Source organism: Jaculus jaculus, chromosome 1 (assembly GCF_020740685.1).
Source record: "Jaculus jaculus isolate mJacJac1 chromosome 1, mJacJac1.mat.Y.cur, whole genome shotgun sequence".
In the NCBI taxonomy this organism is placed as follows: Eukaryota; Metazoa; Chordata; class Mammalia; order Rodentia; family Dipodidae; genus Jaculus; species Jaculus jaculus.
Genome location: NC_059102.1, coordinates 152,746,452 through 152,770,142, shown reverse-complemented (window position 1 = coordinate 152,770,142; position 23,691 = coordinate 152,746,452). Strand labels below are relative to the sequence as shown.

Below are 23,691 nucleotides of genomic sequence, written 5' to 3'. Positions count from 1 at the left end.
CTGTATATGCTGCTGCCATTCAAAAACTGAACCCAAGCCGGGCGTGGTGGCTCACGCCTTTAATCCCAGCACTCGGAAGACAGAGATAGGAGGATCGTCATGAGTTCAAAACGGCCCTGAGACTACATAGTGAATTCCAGGTCAGCCTGAGCTAGAGTGAGATTCCCCCTTTCCCCCACCAAAAAGAGAAAAGTGTGGCCCTCATCAACTCTCTCAAGGCACGGATGTGGGCTAGGAACAGACCCAGCCCTCAACTCCTTTCTATAAGATTAGTAGACAAGGACTCTTGATATCCTCAGCTGAAATCTCCAAATAATGCATCTTATCCACACCAATAACTGAAAATCATCCGGATGTTTCCAAACTGTAGAACAGGGAAGGAGATAACAAAGTTTTCTCACATACAGCCACGCAGAGCTGCAGAGGGGACCACACGCTGGCCGTAGTGTGGCCGCCGTGAGCAGTGGTCATTGTTCCTTGCTGCTGGCAGTAGCAGGGCCTTCCATGGAGGAGAATGGCCCCGGGTGGAGTCTTGGACACAGTGAATCTCTGTTTCTGGAATCTTCAGGATAAGTTAAAACTACAAAAGTACTGTTTCTACATAAAAACAAACCTGGGCCCTCTCAGTGTGCTGTGGCTGGAAGGACTCATTTGTGGTCAGGGGAGCATCCAGCCACGCCCCCAGGCTCAGCCCCTGCCTCACCTACACATGCAAGCGGGAGAAGATAGAGGACCTGAGGAAGGTGGAGGAACACTCTGAAGGGGTGACGGCAGGGGTACCCGTGCAGAGCAGGTGCTGACAGACCCTCATAGGAGGTACGTGACAAAGGAGGGTTAGAACATGGGGCTGCGGAGATGGCTCAGTTATTACGACACCCACTGTGTAAATGTGAGGACCAGAGTTCAGATCCCCAGTACCCATATAAGTTTGGGTAGGCATGGTGGCTCCCAGGGAACCCCCATGGCAAGCTGGCTAGGTAGACTGTCTGAACCGGCGAGCTCTGGGCTCAAGTAAGAGACCCTACCTCTGGAAACAGAGTGGAGACTGATCAAGGAAGACACCCAGTGTCAACCTCTGGCTTCCACATGCATGTATGTGTGTACCTACACAATTGTGTGTGTGTGTGTGCGCACACTGCATACACACGCCAGGAAGTGCAGGACTATGTGAGTGAGATATAGACACTTGAACTATGAAAGAGACAAGCAATTCTAGTTGTGAGTTTCCTGTTGAATTCTTCCCCCTTTGCACGAACTCACCTGGGCTCAGGAGAAAAGGCACATACGAATTCCCTTGAGGGTCTAGCAAGCAAGGCTGGGCCCTTAGAACAAGAAGGGAGACATGGGAAAGCTGGATCCTCTCCTTCCTTGGAACCTTCTAGAGCTGTAAAGTGAAGGTGCTGTGGTAAATAAGGCTCTACTCCTCTACACATCACACGGACTAGCCTGGGTGGGCCCATGCTTCTGGAGTCTTCCAGCCAGGGGTTCTTGGCAGTGATTTCTTGCCTTGCCATCTTCCACAGCCTGTATGTGGGTGGCTGTGAATCCCAAGCCCTTTTTTGCTCCTAAAACTCTATTTCTCACCACATTCCCAAAAGCTTATTCAAAGGTTGCTGAAAAAGAAGTGCAATGCCCACAGTGGGAGCATGTGGTGCTGGAGCAGCCGTCAACCAGGTGCGCAGGTGAGGCCCTGGCTGGTGTCTAGGTTTAGGGGCTGGAGGGGGCCTCTTGCCTGCTTCTCTTTCCAGGCAGCTTGTATGAGGCAAAAACCATCTGTGGGGGCTGGAGAGATGGCTTAGCGGTTAAGCGCTTGCCTGTGAAGCCTAAGGACGCGAGGCTCGTTCCCCAGGACCCACGTTAGCCAGATGCACAAGGGGGTGCACGTGTCTGGAGTTCGTTTGCAGTGGCTGGAAGCCCTGGCGCGCCCATTCTCTCTCTCTCTCTCACTCGTTCTCTCTCTGTTGCTCTCAAATAAATAAAAGAAAAAAAACAAACCATCTGTGGCCAGGCGTGGTGGCACACGCCTTTAATCCCAGCACTCGGGAGGCAGCAGTAGGAGGATCACCGTGAGTTCGAGGCCACCCTGAGACTCCATAGTGAATTCCAGATTAGCCTGAGCTAGAGTGAGACCCTACCTTGGAAAAAAAGAAATCTGTGGTATGTTCTGTAGCAGACATGGGGTGTCATAAGGAGCAAGCTTCCTGGTGATGAGCAATTCTTCTGTCCCCTCAGAACCTGGCCTCTCAACACATGGAGGAGGCCTGGCCGCCAGCAGCAATTCTCTTCCCATCTGTCTCAGTAGTAGCCCATTTAACCTGCTCAATATCAAGAAGCTATGGAGTCCTCAGATGTCTAAGTAAACACCAGAGAATCCCTGTAGTTCGGTACCAGTGCTCACAAAAGGAGACTGTTACTGGGCCTCATTTCAGCCCCCTTCTTGTCTGTTCTAATGTGGATGTGACTTTGTGGTTTGCAAAAATGGGATCGTGTCATAAAAGCAACTTGCTTCTTTATCTCCCAGTGTACCCGGGTTGCCACAGAAAGAAGCCTCATTCATTTTAACAGCCACATCGTGCTGCTCATTAATTTATCTGGTTCCAGGCTGGAGAGATGGCTCAGCAGGTAAGGCCCTTGCCTGCAACGCTTGATGACCCACGTTTGATTCCCCAGGGCCCATGTAGAGCCAGATGTGCAAAGTGTGTGTGCTTCTGGAGTTCGTTTGCAGTGGCTAGAGGCCCTGGTGGCACTCATTCTCTTTCTTTCTCTCTCTTTGCAAATGAATAAATAATTTCTTTTTGTTTATGAGACAGAGAGAGAAAGAGAGAGAATTGGCATGCCAGGGCCTCTATCCAATGCAACCAAACTCCAGACACGTGCCACCTTGTGCATCTGGCTTACATAGGCTCTGGGGAGTTGAACCTGGACCCCTAGGCTTCACAGGTAAACACCTAACCACTAAGCCATCTCTCCAGCCCAATAAAAATATTTTTAAAAATTACGTATCTGGTTCCATGATGGTTTTGTCTTTGTTTCCAGTCCTTAGCTATTACAAGTGAAGCAGCCATGGTCACCCTTTCAAATTCATCTCTGTGGAACCATGTGATCTCTTTTAGGAAGGTCATTTCCTGGCACATTCCAAGTCATGCTTCTGATGGCAATGCTCCTGCTGCTGCGTGAGATTTGGTGGATATAAGCCTTTGCTGATGAGACTGGGAAGACATTATCTCATTTAACAAGGTCCTCTTTGGTGCTTTGCAGATGGTCCTCCCTGCCCGTGCAGCTTCAAATCCTGGACCTCAGGGTCCTTAGGGCTTTGACTGATAACACGGCCTCCTGAGTCACTAGAGAATTCATAAGTGTAAATTAATAATAGGGTTGTCCTCTCCACTCTCAAAGCAAATTCCTCAGAGAGCTCCACCTGAATAACAGATCTAGATTAGCCCTCAAAGGCACTGAGGGTCCCATAGGATATAAATTGCTTGGTTCTGCCACTGATTGCCACAGACCTGGACCGCCTCAGGGCAGACATTCCAGGGGTTGTTAGTAAGCCCCACAGTGAGTTAGATAGAGTCCCCTTCTTCCTCCAGTGGGTTTGAGGTGGTATTAGCAAGGAGAGCAAAGGTGTTCCTTCTCAGAAAACTATAGAGGCCCAAGGCCCTGGCAGTCTAGAGGTCTACTGACAGGGAGTTGGCTATGAGCAGGTGTGTGGAACTCTGTACAGTAGCTGGAAAGCACGTGAGACCATGGATCTCCCAGAGTGGGTGCTGCTGCGTGAAAAGCTGCGATGTGGCCCAGTCCCACTTCCTCTCCAACACTAACTTCAGTTTTGTTTTTCCTTTGTGTGTGTGTGTGTGTGTGTTTTTCGAGGTAAGGTCTCGCTCTACTCCAGGCTGACCTGGAATTCACTATGTAGTCTCAGGTGGCCTGGAATTCATGGTGATCCTCCTACCTCTGCCTCCCAAGTGCTGGGATTAACAGCGTGCACTGCCAAGCCCAGCTCTAACTTAAGTGTTTTTATATGTGTAGAATACAGGGCAGTCATGTTCACAATAATGACCTTGGGAATTAAGGTTCAAGGGAATTTACTTTAAAATTTTTTATTTTATTTATTTATTTGAGAGAGAGCAAAAGAGGTACAGAGAGAGAGAATGGGCATGCCAAGGCCTCTAGCCACTGCAAACGAAGTCCAGACACATGCACCACCTTGTGCATCTGGCCCACATAGGTACAGGGGACTTGAACCTGGGTCCTTAGGCTTTGTAGGCAAGCATCTTAACCACTAAACTTTCTCTCCAGGCTGGCATTTACTTACTTATGACTCTGAAGTGCTGATCTTTGACAATTCTTGTTAATGGCTAGAAGGGTAGGTGATGGGAAGGAAACCCTTACTGGTTGACAGGCAGTTGCTGTAAGCTTGCTCTGGACTTTCCTTGGCGCTCAGTGGGGTGTCTTGGGACATGTCTTGCCTGAGCCTGTGGCACCTTCCTTGGGCAAGGCTGGTCTTGACACACCCATTAGGTGGCTTTCAGTGTGGAGCTCCTCTAGCTTGTACTAGGACAATTTCCTGCTTCCTGAGAGCCACCCTCCTGCTAATCTTCCCTCGCACCTTCTGATGAGTGCACAGCGGCTGAGCTTTCATTCTGTGCACGGAGGGTAGGGTGCAGGTGGTACGGGCGGCACAGGTCTGAATGCCTCGGGTGTAGCATAGAAGCGGCATGGTAGTAAGGTGGAAGGTGGCTTTCCCCAGTGAGACTTCTCTGGGCAAGGAGCCTTGTCTATGGCCCCAATCCCATCCTCATCCTGGAGGTGCAGCTGGAGAGGGATGAGCTCTACCAGAGGTTCCCCACGGCCATCCAGGAGGTGTGGTAGAAGACAGGCTCCAAGTGCTAGGGTGTTGCCTATAGGTACTAAATGCTGTTAAGGAAGAGGGAGGGGGCAGGTCAACAAGGAGCTGGGGGCAAAGAAGAAGATCCCAGCACTTGTATGGTGGTTCCACAGCACTGTTACCCATGCCTGGCCTCTGGGGATGGGCAGGGTGACCTGGCCTTCAGGCAGACCTGGTCAAGATGCAGAGTTAGGGGCTTTGCCCGCTAGGGCCAAAGAAGAGCGATGTGGTTTGGCCAGGGCAAGGTGGGAATGGTAATCTTCACTGACAAGCGCCTGGGTAGATCTAGGAGCCCAGACAGACCCTAGTTTTGCTGAGTCCATCCCTCTGCCTCTGTCCCTGGGATGGCTTATATCAATTGTCAACCTGACAGGACCTGTGACATATTGTAGAGATGAGGTTAGGCATGCCTGTGAAGGATGATCTTTCTTTTCGTTTCTTTCTCGTCTTTAAAAAAGGTTTGTTTGTGGGCTGGGAAGATGGCTTAGCGGTTAAGCGCTTGCCTGTGAAGCCTAAGGACCCCGGTTCGAGGCTCGGTTCCCCAGGTCCCACGTTAGCCAGATGCACAAGGGGGCGCACGCGTCAGGAGTTCGTTTGCAGGGGCTGAAAGCCCTGGCGTGCCCATTCTCTCTCTCTCCCTCTATCTGTCTTTCTCTCTATGTCTGTCGCTCTCAAATAAATAAATAAGAATAAACAAAAAGATTACAAAATAATTTTAAAAAATGTTTGTTATTTAAGAGCGAGATACAGAAAAAAAAAAGAAGAGGAAAGGCCCACTGGTCCTCTTGCCAATGCCAACTAACTCAAGACGCAGTTGCCACTTTGTGCATCTGGCTTTATGTGGGTACTAGGGAACTGAATCCAGGCTGGCAGTCTTTGTTAGCAAGTGCCTTTAGCCGTGGAGCCATCTTTCTAGCCCTTTTGGCTTTTTGAGGTTGGTATCAATTAGCCCCAGGCTGACTTGGAACTCACTTTGTAGCCCAGGCTGGTCCCCAACTCACTGCAATTTTCATACCTCAGCTTGCTTGAGTACCGGGCCTTGAGGGATTATCTTAAATTAACTGAAGTGGGAAGAGCTGACTTAACTATGGGTGTTACCATCCTATGGGCCGGGGTCCTGGACTTATAAAGAGGACCTCTCTGTTACAGAGCTGAGCACCAGCATCTGTCTCTCTCTCTGCCTCCTGACTGTGGATACAGTGTGACCAGCTGTCTCCTACTCCCGCCGCCATGCCTTCCCTGCTGTGATGGCCTGCAACCTTGAACTATAAAGTGAAATAAACCCTTCTTCCCTTAATCTAATATTTTCCAGTTTTGTTTTTTTTTTCTGATTCCAGCAACAACTAATTCAACCCCCAGTGTGAGTTACCTGCTCAGCACACATAAAGGTGTCAGCACTGGTTTGTCATAGAGCAAGCCACTGACAAGCATCCACTTTATTCCTTTAGACCATGAAGCTGAGCTCAACCCTCTTCCCCGCCCCTTTGTGGAGTGGTGTCTCGCTCTGGGTGGGCCACAGCCTGCCAGTTGCAGTACCCATACCCAGATGAACTTTTTTCTTCCCTGGTGCTACAAGAAGTACAGCTGCTGGCCTTTTGGGTAGTTATAGACAATGTGGGCTTCAAGGCCCTGGAGATGGCTGTGATCAGGCAGACACTGGGCCAGGGCCCTACGGGACTCATGGGTACCCCAACATAGCCACCCTTCTAGGACCACAGACCATAGAACTGGCCTGCCCCCCTCTGTCTCTCTCTCTCTCTGACACCCCTTTTAGTGTTTGTTTGTTTTTTGAGGTAGGGTCTCGCTCTAGCCCAGGCTGCCCTGGATTTTACTATGTAGTCTCAGGGTGGCCTTGAACTCACGGTGATCCTCCTACCTCTGCCTCTCGAATGCTGGGATTGAAGGTGTACACCACCACACCTGGTCTGACAACCCTTTTGCGCCAAGGCTGACATCAATAAGGAAAATGTTCCCCTGGGCCTGGTGGCACACTCCTTTAATCCCAGCACTCAGGAGGCAGCGGTAGGAGGATCTCCATGAGTTCAAGGCCAACCTGAGACTACATAGTGAATTCCAAGTCAGCCTGAACTACAGCAAGACCCTACCTTAAGAAAACAAACCAAAAAATACAGAGAAAAATTTCGCCATGTTTCCTCTGCTGTCTTGCCTCTCTGGAGAACTGCCTACAGAACCGCTACCCAGGCCTTCCTGCTTCTCTGGGTACCACCCCCACACCCTCCTGTCTACATTCTGCCTGTGACTTTAGTGGATCCTTCTCAGAGGACCCCTCTGTTATCTGGGGCATGAACTGTATAGCAGAGTTCTGCTTGCCCTCCAGTGTCCCTGTCCTAATGATGGGAGCAGATATACAGAGGTTGGCATTGACTGTATTCATACTCTGCCCACTGGAAACTCCAGGGCTACTAGAACCTCCCCAGTAAGCAAACAAGCCAGTGTCTCCTTTTTAAAAATTTTTTTTGGTTTTATTTTTACTTATTTATTTGAGAGCGATAGGCAGAGAAAGAGGCAAAGAGAGAGAGAATGAGCACACCAGGGTCTCCAGCCACTGCAAATGAGCTCCAGATACCTGTGTCACCTTGTGCATCTGGCTTACATGGGTACTGGGGGATCGAGCCTTGAACTGGGGTCCTTAGGCTTCACAGGCAAGCGCTTGACCACTAAGCCATCTCCCCAGGCCAACCCAGTGTCTCTTGATGAGCGCAAAGCCCATGCGGTTGAGTTGGGTGGGTGGCTCAGCCAGAGGGGGACAGCAGATGGCCTTCCTCAGGTCACACTCTGCTCTAGCTCCCCCGATAGGTCGTGTAGGACCACGGGCTCAGTAGCAGAGGCACATGGAACTTCTGGGTCTCCTTTGCAACGGTGAACACAATCTAGGAAAAGAAGAGAAGGCACTGGGGATGGTGATACCTCCTGGTGACAACTCCAGGAAGATCTGTGGGCCCGCTAGATGAGAAAAAGATCAGATGAAGGGGAAGTTCACTTAGGTAAAGCCGAGTTATTTACTTTTTCAAGGTAGGGTCTCACCATGGAGTCTCAGAGTGGCCTTGAACTCACGGTGATCCTCCTACCTCTGCCTCCTGAGGGCTGAGATTAAAGACGTGTGCCACCACGCCTGGCCTCAGTTATGGTTTGAATATGAACTTGAAGACTGTCCTGGGCTTGGTTGCCAATGGTGGGCTTTGGAGAAGTGATTATATCCTGAGATCTATGACCTAACCAGTGGGTTAATCCCTTGATAGATTCAAAATGTGATGGCATTATTGGGAGCTGATTAAAAGTAAGAGGTGAATCATAAGAGGAGGAAAAGATCGTGACATCAAAATAAAAGGAAGACTGATTGAGAGGGGGAGGGGATATGATGGAGAGTGGAGTTTCAAAGGGGAAAATGGGGGTAGGGAGGGCATTATCATGGAATATTTTTTTGTTTGTTTGTTTCTTTTTAAATTTTTATTAACATTTTCCATGATTATAAAATATATCCCATGGTAATTACCTCCCTCCCCACCCCCACACTTTTCCATTTGAAATTCCATTCTCCATCATATTACCTCCCCATTACAATCATTGTAATTACATATATATATCATGGAATATTTTTTATAATCATGGAAGTTGTTAATAAAAAAAAATTTGAGCAGGGCATGGTGGTACACGCCTTTAATCCCAGCACTCGGGAGGCAGAGGTAGGAGGATTGCCATGAGTTTGAGGCCACCCTGAGACTCCATAGTGAATTTCAGGTCAGCCTGGGATAGAGTGAGACCCTACCTCGAAAAACCAAAAAAAGAAAAAAAAAATTGAAAAAAAGGTAGGCGGTGAGGCCCAGTTGTAAGAAGGTCACCTGGGGGCTTACCAGGGGAACAACACTTCCCTGGCTCCTTCCTGTATTCGTTTCTCTCTGCCTCTTGTCCACCACATGCTCCCATTGCTACGGTGAGTGTACGGGGCCAAGCAACCAGGGACTGAACCTTCTGAAACAATGAGCCGAAACCAATAATCCCTCCCTGCTTAAATTGTTTGTGCCAGGTGTTTGGCCACCGTGACACAAAAGCAACTGACACCCTGTGAACTGGAGGACTTGGATGAGAACCCATCTACAAAGGAGGGTGAGTCACCCCCAGCCTGGCCCCTCCACCTACCTCACCCAGGAGCAGCTTGGGCAGGAGAGTGTCATAAAGGGTAATAGTGACGGATCCCTTTCTTCTGAGAGCTCAAAGCAGATGAGCTCACCCACTTCCAACCACCCTGGGAGATGTGCAACCAGTCTGCCCCAGCCAGCCCAGAGGATATGGCCTTTGGCTCCAGTGAGTCAGGGTCCACCACCTCCACCCACCCACGGCCCTCACCTCTACATATGGGTAAAAGCTCTCCTGCCCCCTCTCCTTCCAGTAGTTCTCAGTATCAAAGAACAGCTTGTAGATGCCTGGCTTCATCTGGCCCGGAGTCAGGAGCCCGGGGCAGCGTCCATCCGGGTCTGTGTAGCTGGGGAGAGAAGGGGGCTGCAGAGAAGGCGTGAGGAGCTGCCCTACCCCAGGCCCTCTTGTCTGCATCTCAGCACCCCCAGATGATTCTCAGTCTCAAGTAGATGTGGGGGAGCAGACAGATGATGGAACAGTTTCTAGGGATACCACCACATTGCCTATCTAAGAAATCATATTGCACAGAAGCGAAAAGAGAAAACCTCCCATAGTCGACGCCATGTTAATTCACAAGTGCTTTTATACAAAGTAAACTAGATAGTACTATTTGAGCTCTTTTGTAACATGCGTTTCCATTCACTTCCTCCTTAATCCCTGGGTCCCTAACTGTATCCGACACCATCTATTATGGCAGACTGTCTCCAGCTGCATAAGTCCCATGGAGTGGCCCGGCCTTTTCCAGGGCTCTAAAAGGCTGTGGTTTTGTGGTCACCACCAGAAAAAAACTCATTGTACTGACCAGCTAGACCTTCAAGTTTTTCCCCACTGTATTCACACTTAAGATGTGAGTTTAAAAAAAAAAAAAAAGCAGGGATGTGTGTGCAGTGGGGACTCGTGATGGGAGAACATGACCTTCTGTGGGACTTGTGGTCAGCACAAGTACCAGGGGCAAAGGGCAAAGGCCTGGGCTCCACTACACATCGAGTCTGAGGAGCATGGTACCGGGCCAGCCCAGACGGAAATTCCAGCTCTCACCTCATCCCTGTTGCCTTCCCATTTGTAAAAGGGGTAGTTACAGGCTTAGCCCACCAGGAATGGAGAATAGAGAGCAGAAATAACACGCTCAACATGCAGCCAGGCATAAGGCTCCTGTTAGTCATGGCGATGAAGACCTCTGAATGCCACCACCCTGTTCAGGTTGCTCCTTGCCAGCAGGCCCACAGGATGGTGAGGCTGCCAGGCAAGGCCTCAACGAAGCTGTCCCCAACACACCATGGCGTCGTTTCAGGTGTGCACTCCTGACAGAGCAGCTACTGCCACTGGGCCCTTCCCTCAGGTGAGGAACTAGAAGCTCAAAAGTCAATATGGTGGGACCCCAAGGCTTAAGGAGCCGTGGGGCCATTGTCAATCCTGCTCTCCTGTCCTCCTGCCCTCAGTACCTACATTGGACTCCTCAATTCCATCCCATGTCTCCCCTGGCCGACATCAACTTCATCTCAGTGCTATGCTCTGTGTGGGGGTTTGATTCAGGTGTCCCCCATAAACTGAGGTGAATGCTAGGTTCCCCAGCTGATGGAGATTTGGGAATTAATGCCTCCTCTGCACATGCCATCGTTTTCCCCTGCCATCGTGGAGCTTCCCCTTGAGCCTGTAAGCCAAAATAAACTTTTTTTTTTTTTTTTCCCAGAAGCTGCTCTTGGTTGGGTGATTTTTACCAGCAATGCGAACCAGACTGCAACAGTCTGGGATCTGCCCCAAGTGGGAGTCAGGAAGTACCCTGCTAGAGCTCTGGATACCCCCTGGTCCAGGGCCTCCCTCCTACCTTTTTCTTAGCTCGGTCCAATGCTGGCCACGGTCCTCAAGCCGGAACAACTGGAGGCAGAGGCCACGGGCTGGGATCCCTGAGGCAGTGTCTAGCACATGGGTGGTCAGTGGGCTGCTCTGGGAGGCCATGGCACTGGCCTGAGCAGAGAGGGACAGGGTGATCTCTTCAGGGCTAATGTGTACAGGCCCAACTCTACAGTCCATTTAGCGATGGGTGTAAATAAACAGCCAGACTGCCCAGGGGCAGGCGAGGGCAAGGGCGATCCAAATTGCTGAGTTGCAGGATAAAGTGCCAACTGATAAACAGCACTGACCCGGGCCCCTGCATTATCCCCAGCCCAGACCCTCTTCTTCCTTGTCCCCAGTCCCTCCGTTTCAACTGGTTAGTGGCCATTCCCTCCCAGAACCTCTCCTGCATCTCTGAATCTCTGATTCCCAGGTCTCCTGGGAGCTCCCGCCCCTGCCCCTCCCCCAGATAGGAGGGGGAGCCCTGAGAGTCTAGGCTAGCCTTACCCGCGGCCAGTCCAGGTGTCGCTGGAGCGTCAACAGCCGAGAGCCGGTCTTGGAGCTCATGCCCTGCCCAGGAGCGCCGGGTGTGCTGAACACCCGAGGGCCCGGGGAGCAGCGGGGGGCATAGGTCACCCAGCGGGAGACCACGAGGCCCGCCCCAGCGCGGCCCGCGGGGCGATGACGGTGGGAGGGTCCCGGGGCGGGGCTTGCGCGGGGCGGGGTCTCCTCCCAGGCTGGGCCGTCCAGAGATGGCAACTTTTTTTTTTTTTTTTAAGTTTTTTGTGGTAGGGTCTCGTTGAAGCCCAGGCTGACCAGGACTTCACTATGTAGTCTCAGGGTGGCCTCGAACTCACAGTGATCCTCCTACCTCTCCCGAGTGCTGGGATTAAAGGCGTGTGCCACCACGCCCGGCTTTATTTATTTGTTTATTTATTTATTTTTGCAACTTAAAATTTTTTAAAAAATATATTTCATTTATTTAAGCCAGGTGTGGTGGCGCACGCCTTTAATTCCAGCACTCGGGAGGCAGAGGTCGGAAGATTGCCCTGAGCTCAGGCCACCCTGAGACTACATAGTTAATTCCAGGTCAGCCTGGACCAGAATGAGACCCTACCCCGAAAAATAACATAACATAACATAACATAACATAACATAACATAACATAACATAACATAACATAACATAACATAACATAACATAACATAAAATAAATATAAAATAAAAATTTCATTTATTTGAAGGAGGGAGAAAGAGAGAGAGGGAGAATGGGCACCCCAGGGCCTCTAGCCACTGCAAACGAACTCCAGATGCATGCATCCCCTTGTGCATCTAGCTGGAGAGCCCAACCCAGATCCTTTGGCTTTGCAAGCAAATGCCTTAAGGGCTAAGTCATCTCTCCAGCCCTATTTTTGCAACATTTTGATATCAGGCCCTCAGGAGGGCAGGAAACGTTTCTGGTTCTGACTGCTAACGGACCATATGAATTTGCTTCAGTTTTCTCGTCTGCAAAGTGGAGAAATAAGGGCTCCTGTGGCGGCTGAGAAAATGCCATTGCACAAGGCAAGCTCCTCTTGCTCACCAGGAGGTCTCTGCCCATCGCTCCTTCTGGTGCAGACAGGTAGGAGGTCCCGCTCTACAGGTGACAGCAGTGTGACTCTACCGTGGTGAAATTATATAGCATAGGGCTGGAGAGATGGCTTGGTGGTTAAGCACTTGCCTGTGAAGCCTAAGGACCCTGGTTAACGGCTCAGTTCCCCAGGACCCACGTTAGCCAGATGCACAAGGGGGCGCAAGCGTCTAGAGTTCGTTTGCAGAGGCTGGAAGCCCTGGTGCACCCATTCTCTCTCTGTCTGTGTGTGTGTGTCTCTCTCTCTCTGTCACTCTCAAATAAATAAATAAAAATGAACAAAACTTTTTTAAAAAAGAAATTATATAGCATATATAAAGAACACATTCCAGAGGCATCGTGTGATATTTCAAAGGCAAGGATGTTCTTTATTGGAAATCCAGAAAGACCTACCCCATGATTTTTGGCTGCTGGTTGTCTAGCTCTGACAGAGGCGAGCTTGCTTTCTTTTGAGTACTGGACGATGCTCATGACTAGGTGAGCCACCAGGCGGGGGGAAGGAGGGCTCTGGGCCATGACTGGGAGTGTGCTGGTCAGAACCCTCCACAGGTCTTTAGCAAGCCTCCTTCAGAGGTCCGCTGGCAGGGTGACCTCAAGAGATGCTCGTGCCCGATTGTCACAAACGCCCCTTGGTACCAGAGATGGGAAACTACCTGACCAGCACATTATAGGTCAGATAAGCAAGTGGGGCTTACGCAGCAGGCTGGCTTTTCAGCCCTTTAAGGGTATTTGTGTGCAGGTTGAGGACACATCTAGCAACAAGTCACAAAGCATGGTAACACGTGCAAGGCTCCTCAACTCAGTTTCCACCATGTTGCCGAGATGGACCGGCTCCCTATCCCTGACAAAGAGCCCCTATGCTAGAGGGAGAAACTGAGAGAGGCCATCCTGGGAATGTGTCCTGGCAGGATGCCCAGAGCACTGGTAAGCGTGGCCACTTCCCAAGACGAGCACGGTGCACAGGGATCATTGTTTCCTCGACTTCCGTCCTCTTGGCAGAAGGTTTCAAATGTTCAAAATAAATGGACACAACCAGCCAGCAGCCCTTTTTGAGGATTGCCCTTTAGCCCTCCCCTGTAGATGTCCTGCGCTGTCTGCTGGAAGCGAAGATCTAGCAAGGTGGGGTGAGGTATGGGAGGGGCTGTCAGATCCCTCCTGAGGCCTGAGCCCCTTCCAGTGTGCCTCCCCTCCTGGCACCTGCCTCTCTTTGAGAACCTAGGCCATCGCCCACACATTGTGGCCTTTTGAAACTCACAGTGAGAAGGTAACTGGGCCTTGCCCATCTGGACCCTCTAGTGTCTTCAGGCCAATTTGAAGAAGAGGCTTCAGAGGTAGAGCTGATCAAAGCCCACCTGGCCCTAGTGTTTCCTCCTCCTCTCTGCAAGAGCGCCCGGTAAGTGAGGTTTCAGGTCTGGGGCAGGAGGGAGGGAAGAGAGAAAAAACGAGACCTCATTTTATTTATTTATTGTGGTGGTGGAGATTGAACCCAGGGCCCTGCATATGCGCAAGGGCTCTACTGAACTTCACCCTAACTCTGCTGCCACACCTATCGGTTTGAAGCACACCCCCACTCAAGGGAAAGATAATGCAAGGGCGTGACTCACCACACTATCCATCCCTCCACTTCCCAGCTGCCAACCTCTCTCCTCTCTCTCCGCCCAAGCCTTTAAGGAGTTAAGCTGCTGTGACGGGTACTGAACTATTTGAAAACTGCAGTTATCAGGACTCTCTACGCAGTAGTCACAAGCATTTCCCAAGGAGCCTCAGGGCTTCCAGCCTCTGCAAATGGACTCCAGATGCATCTGCCGCTGCGCATCTGGCTTTACACGGGCACTGAGGAATCACCCCGCCATGGGTCTTTGCAGGCAAACGCCTTAATGATGGAACTATCTCTCTCCAGCCCCAGTCCCACCTCTTTTTTTTTTTTTCAATCTTTTGCAGTCCAAGCTCTAGTTGAGGCTCACCTTTGAGTGTTTTATTATTTTTGGAAATTTTTAATAGCATTTTCCATGATTATAAAAAAAATCCCATGTTAATTCCCTCCCTCCCCCCCACTTTCTCCTTTGAAATTCCATTCTCCATCATATTACCTCTCCATCACAATCATTGTACTTACATATATACAATATCAACCTATTAAGTACCCTCCTCCCTTCCTTTCTCTTCCCTTTATGTCTCCTTTTTAACTTACTGGCCTCTGCTACTAAGTATTTTCATTCTCATGCAGAAGTAGTGTTTTCTTTAAACTGAACTTTTTTCTTTTTTTTTTTTAATTTACTTATTTGTTTATGAAAGAGAGAGAGAGAGAATGGGTGCACCAGGGCCTCCAGCCACTGCAAACGAACTCCAGATGCAAGTGACCCCTTGTGTATCTGGCCTACATGGGTCCTGGTGAATCAAACTGAGGTCCTTTGGCTTTGCAGGCAAGCACCTTAACCACTAAGCCATCTCTCCAGCCCCCTGAGGATGGGTACTTATTAATTTAACTTTTTGGCATGTGTGTATATATGATGTGTCTGTGTGTGCGCTGTAAGCATATTTATGTGTGGGGACATATGTGTGGGCATGTGTGTGTAGGTCAGAGGTTAGTGCTGGGTGTCTTTGTCAGTTGCTCTCGATGTCATGCTTTGAGACAGGGGCTTTCACTAAACCCCGAGCTCACTGCTTAGGCTGGTCTAGCTAGCCAGTTTGCCCAGGGGGTTCTCCTATCCCCACTTCCCCAGCACTGAGATTACAGGTGCATGCCACCACACCCGGCTGCCACATGGGTGCTAGGATTCCAAACTCAGGTCCTCATGCTTGCCCAGTAAACACCTTACCTATGGAGCCATCTCCCCACTCCTGTTTTTCACTTTTTAGAAGAAATAGCTTATCTTTAGGATCTCACTTTTTTCCCCCCAGAACAAGAGTAATGCATAGAAATTATATAAGCCAACTTTTGTTTTGTGTAGGGGAAGTTTTGAGGTAGGGTCTCACTCTAGCACAGGCTGACCTAGAACTAACTCTGTAATCCCAGGCTGGCCTTGATTGAATTCACAGTGATCCTCCTACCTCTGCCTTCTGAGGGCTGAGATTAAAGATGTGCACCACCATGCCCGGCCCAGTTTTTTTTTTTTTTCAAGGTAGGGTCTCACTCTAGCCCAGGCTGACCTAGAATTCACTATGTAGTCTCAGGGTGGCCTCGAACTCATGGTGATCCTCCTACCTCTGCCTCTCAAGTGCTGGGATTAAAGGCATGCGCCAACATGCCCTGCCCAACTTTGTTTTGATGTCTATCAACATTTCTTTTGCCTGAAATTTTATTTTCATTTTAAAAATAATCTCTTACCCTGGCATGCCCATTCTCTCTCTCTGTCTCTTTCTTTCTGTCTGTCACTCTCAAACAAATAAATAAAAATAATCTGTTACCAATTATAACATGTATTGATGTATTTGAGCTATTTTTACACGTGTTGTAGTCTTAAGTTCATAGCATTTAAAGTCGAAAAAAGATTAATTTTAAAGTTTGATATACTAGTTCTGAGGTTGATGAATATATATCAACTAAATCCTTTTATAGGAAGCTGAATGTAATTTTATCACCCTTTTGCTTATTTTTTTTAATTGTTGTTTTTTCTTTTGGTTTTTCAAGGTTTTTCAGGCTGACCTGGAATTCACTATGTAGTCTCAGGGTGGCCTTGAACTCAGAGTGATCATCCTACCTCTGCTTCCCGAGTGTTGGGATTAAAGACATGCACCACCATGCTCTGCTTTGTTGTTTTTTTTTAAAGATTTTATTTATTTATTTATGTTGAGGGAGAGAGAGAAGAGAAGAGAAGAGAAGAGAAGAGAAGAGAAGAGAAGAGAAGAGAAGAGACAGCAGGAGAGAAAATGGGTGCATCAGGGCCACCAGCTACTGCAGACAAACTGGGAATGGAACCTGGGCCCTTAGGTTTCACAGGCAAGTGCCTTAACCTCTAAGCCATCTCTCCAGCCCCCCTGTTGTTATTCTGAGACAGTGTCTTTCTCTGTAGTCCAGACTGGCCTAGAACTCACAATCCTGCATCTTCCCCTAAAGTGATGGGATCACAGGTATGTGATCAATACATCAATAAGTACATGGGCTCAGTGTGTGTGTGTGTGTGTGTGTGTGTGTGTGCATGGTATATAGACATATGTGTGTAGACGCAGTGCCCCATGCATGCACAGAAACCAGAGGGAAATGTCAGGTGTTCTCCTCCATTGCTCATTCACTTGTTTCCTTGACATGGAGTCCCTTCCCTAATTCCAGGGTTTCGGGTGCTTTCACAAGCTCCAGAGATCCTCCAGTCTCTGTTCCTAGCAGGGCTGGAGTTACAGAAGTGCGTGTCCATGCCCGGGTGGCCCTCATGCTTCCACAGGCTGTTGAAATTATCTTAGTGTTGCTGGGATACAGCAGCCCACAGACAGCTGACAGGAGGCAAGGATTTATTGGGCAAGCTTGGCATGAGCAGAGGATGGACATTCGTACTGGCAAGGGGGAGCTGGCTATAACACCCTTAAGTCTGTCTCCAACAAAACACCTTCTCTAGCAAGACTCCACCTCCCAAATTGCCACAACCTGGGGACCAAGTTTTCAAAACACATGAGTTCATGTAGGACATTTGATTCAAACCACCGCATAAACCATCTCTCCAGCCCTCGTTGCATTTTCTTCCAGGCATTGTCTCCCTCTAGCCAGTGCTAACCTGGAACTCATTCTGGAGCTCCAGACTGGCCTCAAATTCATGGTGATCCTCCCACCACAGCCTCCCAGGAACAGGGATTAAAGGCATTTTCCACCACACCAGGCTACTACTCATGAACTCATGGTGAGCCTTCTACCTCAGTCTCCTGAGTGCTGGGATTAAAGGCATACCCTACCATACCCAACTTCCCCATTATGTTTTATTATTTTTAAGTTTATTTATTTATTTGCGAGAGAGAGAAGGAGAGAGAAATAGGCAGATGGAGGAATGGGCACTTCAGGTCATCCAGCCACTGTAAATGAACTCCAGTTGCATGCACCCCTTTGTGCATCTGGCTTACTTGGGTCCTGGGGAGTTGAACTTGGGTCCTTTGGCTTTGCAGGCAAGCACCTGAACTGCTAAACCATCTCTCCAGCCTGCATTTTATTTATTTATTTGCAAGGAGAGAGGAAAAAGAAAGCACACCAGAGCCTCTAGCCACTGCAAACAAACTCCAGATGCATGCACACTTTGTTCATCTGGCTTTACTTGGATACTGGGGAATTGAACCTGGGTCATTAGGCTTTGCAGGCATGTACCTTAACTTCTGAGCCTACCTCTCCAACCCAGAATTTCTTATGAGAGAGAATTGGTTTGTCGGGGCCTGATCATGCAGTGAAGCCCTTCCCTCTGCCATGTGCTTTGCTCAAGGCAGGACAAGTGCCCACAGAGCTAAGCTCTTTTTCATTTGACTGTGCCAACACTCAAAGGATTCTTTTTTATTTTTTTGAGAGAATCAAGATTATTACTTTAACTTAACATTGACCATGACACTTAGTAACAACAGCACAGGGGAGAGGTAGTGGACAGAGAGGATGGTTGAGTTTCCTGTCCCCTAACCAGGCTGGATTTGAATAGCGCAGCCTCAGCAGCCTCAGAGGACTCACCCAACCCCTTGCAGACCCAGGGAAGGGTAGGGTTGGAAACCAGAGGCTTGAAACTTAAGGAAGATGGCAAACTGGAAGAGGCTTGGTAAGTGAGAGAAGGACTAAGGGCTGGGGAACACTAGCTCAGATCTTTGGCATTAAACATGCCGCTGGCCTAGTGCAAGATGGAGTCGTATTTTTGTGGTTTTTTTTTGTTTTTGTTTTTTAAATTATTTATTTATTTATTTGAGAGCGACAGACACAGAGAGAAAGACAGATAGAGGAAGAGAGAGAATGGGCGCGCCAGGGCTTCCAGCCTCTGCAAATGAACTCCAGACGCGTGCGCCCCCTTGTGCATCTGGCTAACGTGGGCCCTGGGGAACTGAGCCTCGAACCGGGGTCCTTAGGCTTCAGAGGCAAGCGCTTAACCACTAAGCCATCTCTCCAGCCCTGTTTTTGTTTTTTTGAGGTAGAGTTTCACTTTAATCCAGGCTGACCTGGACTATGTAGTCTCAGGGTGGCCTCAAACTCATGGTGATTCTCCTACCTCTGCCTCCCAAGTGCTAGGATTAAAGGCATGCACCACAATGCCAGGCTAAGATGGAGTCTTTTGCTGCGTCATAGGGATGCTCCATGGACGGGAGCTCCGGGACAGCAGGAAGGAAGCATTGGTGGACATCAGGGGCATGTCCCACCATCTCTGCAATGTATTGGTTGATGAGAATGATGCCAAGTGGCCTTGTGACGTAATGGTGTCACATCTGATTCCAGAATGATGCCAGTGTCATCTCAGTTTAGAAATTGCTGGAAAGTGTCTTTGATCTTATTGATGGTGGCATCCTTCTCCACCACCAGGAGGCGGTTCTTGTTAAGTTCCCCGATGATGTCCAGTAGGAAACTAGTCACCATGTTCTTGTCTCTGATCACCACGATTAGTTCACCCCTGCCCGCTGTCCCCTCCATCAAAGGACTCTTGAAGTCCAGTATCCAGGAGGCTCTTGTACTGCTCACCTGTGGCACTGCATGCACCTGGCAACCTTTGGGTCTGATGAATGAAGGCACTGACACTACAGTCTCCCAGGGTTCTTTTTTTTTGGGGGGGGGGGAGGCAAAATTTTATTTCTCTCCCAGGGTTCTTAAGCTCATAGAATGTGCTGCCAGAAGTTTCAAGGTCAGATTCAAGTTCAAGGTCAGGACCATGGTTGAGTTTATTTAAGGTCAAATTTGAAGTCAAGCTAAGATTCTGGTACCCAGAATTCCTGAGTATATAATCTTCCCCGGAACTTCTCAGATGAGGGTAGCAAAGTGCTAGACTATGTTGCCATTGTCCTCTGAGGTACCCATGTGACTGTGAAGCCTGAAGTCTAGGAGCCTCTGCCATGAGAGTTGCATAGGAAGAATGCTAAGCTACTATTACCCATAATCCTTAGAAGTACCCAAGTTTAGAGCAAGAGTCATGGCTCCACAAGACCTAACAGTTTAGGCTCTGTCACCCATCCCACTATACCAATGAGAGACATTAGCAATGGTGAAAGCAAGATAGGAGGTTTAATCAATGAGACCATGCTGGGAAGTACAGATAAAGGGGTTCATTGATCTCAAGTCCATCTCTGGGGTACTAGCATGAGCTATAGGTTTAGATAGAGAAAGAATTAGGGCAAGGGAAAAAAGAGGCCTGGGATAGTTCTCTTTCTTTCTTCCTCCCTTCCAGCCTTCCTTCCTTCCTTTCTTTCTTTCTTTTTTCTTTGAGGTAGAGTTTCACTCTAGCCAAGGCTGACCTGGAATTCACTCTGTAGTCCCAGGCTAGCTTTGAACTCATAGCAGTCCTCCTACCTCTGCCTCCCGAGGGCTGGGATTAAAGGTGTGAACCTGGCTGGAATGGTTCTTTTCTGTCAACTTGACTGGATTTGGAATCACGTAGGTGCGTTCATTCTCTCAGTGTATCTGTGAGGGTATTTGTAGAGAGGTCCAACCGAGGAAGAAAGATTCATCTTGAACGTGGGTGGCACCTTCCCATAGGCTGAGGTTCTAGACTGAATAAAAGGGGGAAAAAAGTGGAAGCCAGCTAAACGCCAGCATTTATATCTTTGTGCCACCTGATTCAGATGTGAGCAAGAAGCCTCCTGCCACCATGCCCTCCCTGCCTCGAGGGACCATGCTCTCAAACCTTGAGCCACAGTAAATCCTCCCTCCTTAAACCGCTTCTTGTCAAGTATTCCGCCACAGCAACATGAGCAGTAACTAAGACCAGGTGTACACGCTTGAGCAGTCCCTGTCATGGTGTGGTCTGTCTGATCATCATGTTAGTTCTGGTTTTGCAAGGTAGGTAGAAGGAGCCCTTATCATTTGAGGGGACAAGCTGGTCCCCCTGAGATGATTGCTTTGCTTGGGGTGACCTCATCAGGAGTCCTCTGTATATGGGGTTCAGTTATTCTTGACTCCAAGGTGCCTTGAGGTTTAGGGCAATGACTGACAACTTTCAGGTGCCTATATGTGGGCCAGGAAAAGCTGACGGCACTGTGCCTCTGTTACTCTTACCTCTGGGCCTTCAACCTTGGACAGGCATGAGAGGTTGGGTCCCACTGATGGTCACTCCTGGAGTGATGGACATGCTTACATGTACAGTTGAGCAGGAGCCTGACCCAATGTGAAGGAGATGGATACAAAACGAATGCAGTGATACCAGTCCTTTATCTTGCTTTGAATTTCCTTGTGGGGAGTCAAATCGACTGCTAAGGTGGTCTGGAAGTGCCTGCTATAAGAGAGGCCCAGCTGATCATCATGCAGCTTGCAGCTCCCAGGGACACTGGCAGCAAGCGTTGCGTGGACGGTCCAGATAGAGGTGCACGCCTTAAATCCCAACACTTGGAGGCAGAGGTAGAAGGATCACCATGAGTTTGAGGCCACCCTGAGACTACATAGTGAATTTCAGGTCAGCCTGGGCTACAGCGAGACCCTACCTTTAAAAACCAAAAGAGGGCTGGAGAGATGGCTTAGCAGTTAAGCGCTTGCCTGTGAAGCCTAAGGACCCCGGTTTGAGGCTTGATTCCCCAGGACCCACGTTAGCCAGATGCACAAGGGGGCGCACGTGTCTGGAGTTCGTTTGCAGTGGCTGGAGGCCCTGGCACGCCCATTCTCTCTCTCTCTATCTGCCTCTTTCTCTCTGTGTGTCCGTCGCTTTCAAATAAATTTAAAAAATAAAAAATAAAAACCAAAAGAGAGCTGGGTGTGGTGGCACACGCCTTTAATTCCGGCACTCGGGAGGCAGAGGTGGGAGGATTGTTGAGAGTTTGAGGCCAGCCTGAGACCACATAGTGAATTCCGGGTCAGCCTGAGCTAGAGCAAGATCCTACCCACCACCCGCCCCCAAATCAAACCAAAACAAAAAAAATCAAAAGAGAGAAGTGGGGGGGATTGAGGTCTGGCTTAGCGATTAAGGTGCTTGCCTGTGAGGCCTACGGATCCCATGTTCTACTCTCCAGATCCCAGGTAAGCCAGACATACAAAGGTGACGCCCAGTCACACATGCCCACTAGGTGGCACAAGCGTCTGGAGTTCAATTGCAGTGGCTGAGGCCCTGGTGCACCAATTCTGCCAATTCTCTCTCTCTCTCTCTTTCTCTTAAAAAAAATCAGAAAAGGACTGGAACAGGGTTGTAAGCACATGGAAATAGCACTTACATGTACATGTAGAGAGGCTCAGGAAGGACACACATGGCATCTGCTGCGTGCTTTCCTGAAGAGGGAAAGAATCAAAGCCGGCGCGAAATCGAGGGTCATTGGGGGAAAACTGGAGCAGAGCTGTAAGCATGTGGACTTGAGAGAAAGTGAGGCACAAGACAAAACATAACAAGGCAGATAGCAAAGAAGAGACTAAGAGATTCAGAGGATCTGAATGAGTGATGGAAAGGGTTACACTCATGGCTACCCTGAGTTCAGAGTCAGTACACAGATGGGCAAGAGTAGAGTTGCCGAGAGCACCCACGTGATAGATTCAGAAATCAGAGAAAAATCATATATGTAAGTAAAGTGAGAACTCACATGTGTCCCCGGAGCCCTAGCAAAGGGAAGAGAGAGTCACACATGGACACACTGAGGGCCGCATTCAGAGGGGAGGGAGGGGCTGAAAGGCCACAGCCTTTATAGCATCAGATTTAGGTGTGTAAGGGGAAAACCTGATTGGCCGGTAAATTTGGAGGATGAACCTGAGAGTCAGCCCCGTTGCATCAGGCCACCCAGCTAGCGCAGTCGGCTGTGGACAGTAGGGGGCGCTGTGGATCAGTCTCCATTTGATTTTTTTTAATTTTTTTGTCACAAGTGTCTGGTTCCAGGGTGAGCTAGCTGGCACCTCCTGGTTCTCCTTGAGCCTCAACCCATAACTGAGACTGCCTTAAAAAAATAGCTTTTCCAGGAGAGGGAGGGAGGATATTACCATGGGATATTTTTTATAATCATGGAAAATGTTAATAAAAATTGTGAAAAGAAAAACAAACAAACAAACAAAGATAGCTTCTGCCGGACATGGTGGTGCAGGCCTTTAATCCCAGCACCCAGGAGGCAGAGGTAGGAGGATCACCGAGAGTTCGAGGCCACCCTGAAACTATATGGTGAATTCCAGGTCAGCCTGAGCTAGAGTGAGACCCTACCTCAGAAAACAATAAAATAAAATAATAAAAAAGATAGGTTCCTCCTATCCTCCCTCAGTATGAAAGAAGGGAGGCTACACTGAGGGGGAAGGCACAAGGAAGAAGCAGGGGGAAGGGAAAATTTTTTTGCCTGAAAACGCCACAGTATGTAGTATGTAGTCTCTGGGGAGCCTTGGGACAGACAATCCTCTAGCTGAGGGCAGTCATCTGGGATGCTACACTGGAGCAGGAATCATTATGGGCACCAAATTGCTCTCCTCAAGTTATAACTTCTTGGGACCATCTTGCAGAAACTACCACTAAGATCAATCTAACCACATCCTGATCAGGACTGCTTATTTGTGCATGTTTGTAGCCCTTTGCCCCAGTCCTTCCTCTACAAAAAAAACCTGAATCTCATGTCAATACACCAAAGATGCACTTAAGGGCCACTGAAGCCTGTATTTATCCCTCTTCCCCATGTGCAAGCTGATTAAACCTCTTTGCTCTGCCTTTTCACCCATTCATCTCTCTCTCTCTCTCTCTCTCTCTTTCTTACTCATCTCTTGCTCTCTATGTTTTTCAAGGCAGGGTCTCACTCTCGCCCAGGCTGATCTGGAATTCACTCTGTAGTCCCAAGCTGGCCTCAGACTCACAGTGATCCTTCTGCCTCTGCCTCCCAAGTGCTAGGATTAAAGGAGTGTGCCGCCACACCAGGTTCTTGTTCATTAATTGGTGTTTTGGGACTGTGGTTGCTGAGCTTGGAGCTGGGGTGTTTGCCCTAAAACTCCAGTTAACAACAGAAAAGTTAATCTCACACACATACACACAAAATCGTATTCATTCCATGTGTGACTATATACACATATAATTTATAAATTAATATGACGTATATTTAAGGTTAAATTCAAATGTCCTTTAACAGGCTAGGCCCATCAACTATCTTAAAATAG

At 48.9% G+C, this 23,691-nt stretch overlaps 1 protein-coding gene across 3 annotated transcripts; it reads right to left on the bottom strand.

Moving 5' to 3' along the window:
* Positions 1 to 7,461: 7,461 nt before the first annotated feature.
* LOC101596292 (5-hydroxyisourate hydrolase-like) lies at positions 7,462 to 11,541 on the bottom strand. 3 transcript variants are annotated; one of them, XM_004654149.2, is made up of 4 exons: positions 11,381 to 11,541; positions 10,866 to 11,005; positions 9,251 to 9,386; positions 7,462 to 7,776 (listed from the first exon to the last, which is right to left on the bottom strand). In XM_004654149.2, the coding sequence occupies exons 1-4, from the start codon at positions 11,438 to 11,440 to the stop codon at positions 7,687 to 7,689; spliced, it is 426 nt and encodes a 141-aa protein (XP_004654206.1). In that variant the 5' UTR covers positions 11,441 to 11,541; the 3' UTR covers positions 7,462 to 7,686. The 3 variants fall into 3 exon arrangements, with proteins under 3 accessions (XP_004654206.1, XP_044989666.1, XP_044989654.1); XM_045133731.1 differs by having other exon boundaries at positions 10,866 to 11,060; positions 11,381 to 11,504; XM_045133719.1 differs by having other exon boundaries at positions 10,866 to 11,139; positions 11,381 to 11,494.
* Between the last annotated feature and the right edge of the window lie 12,150 nt (positions 11,542 to 23,691).

Coding starts and splice junctions, on each gene's coding strand:
- LOC101596292 (XM_045133719.1), bottom strand. CDS start 11,071: ATGGACTGTAGAGTTGGGCCTGTACACATTAGCCCTGAAGAGATCACC. Junction 9,387..10,865: donor TGGACCGAGCTAAGAAAAAG/GTAGGAGGGAGG, acceptor TTCTCTCCCCAG/CTACACAGACCCGGATGGAC. Junction 7,777..9,250: donor GCTTTTACCCATATGTAGAG/GTGAGGGCCGTG, acceptor TTCTTTTCCTAG/ATTGTGTTCACCGTTGCAAA.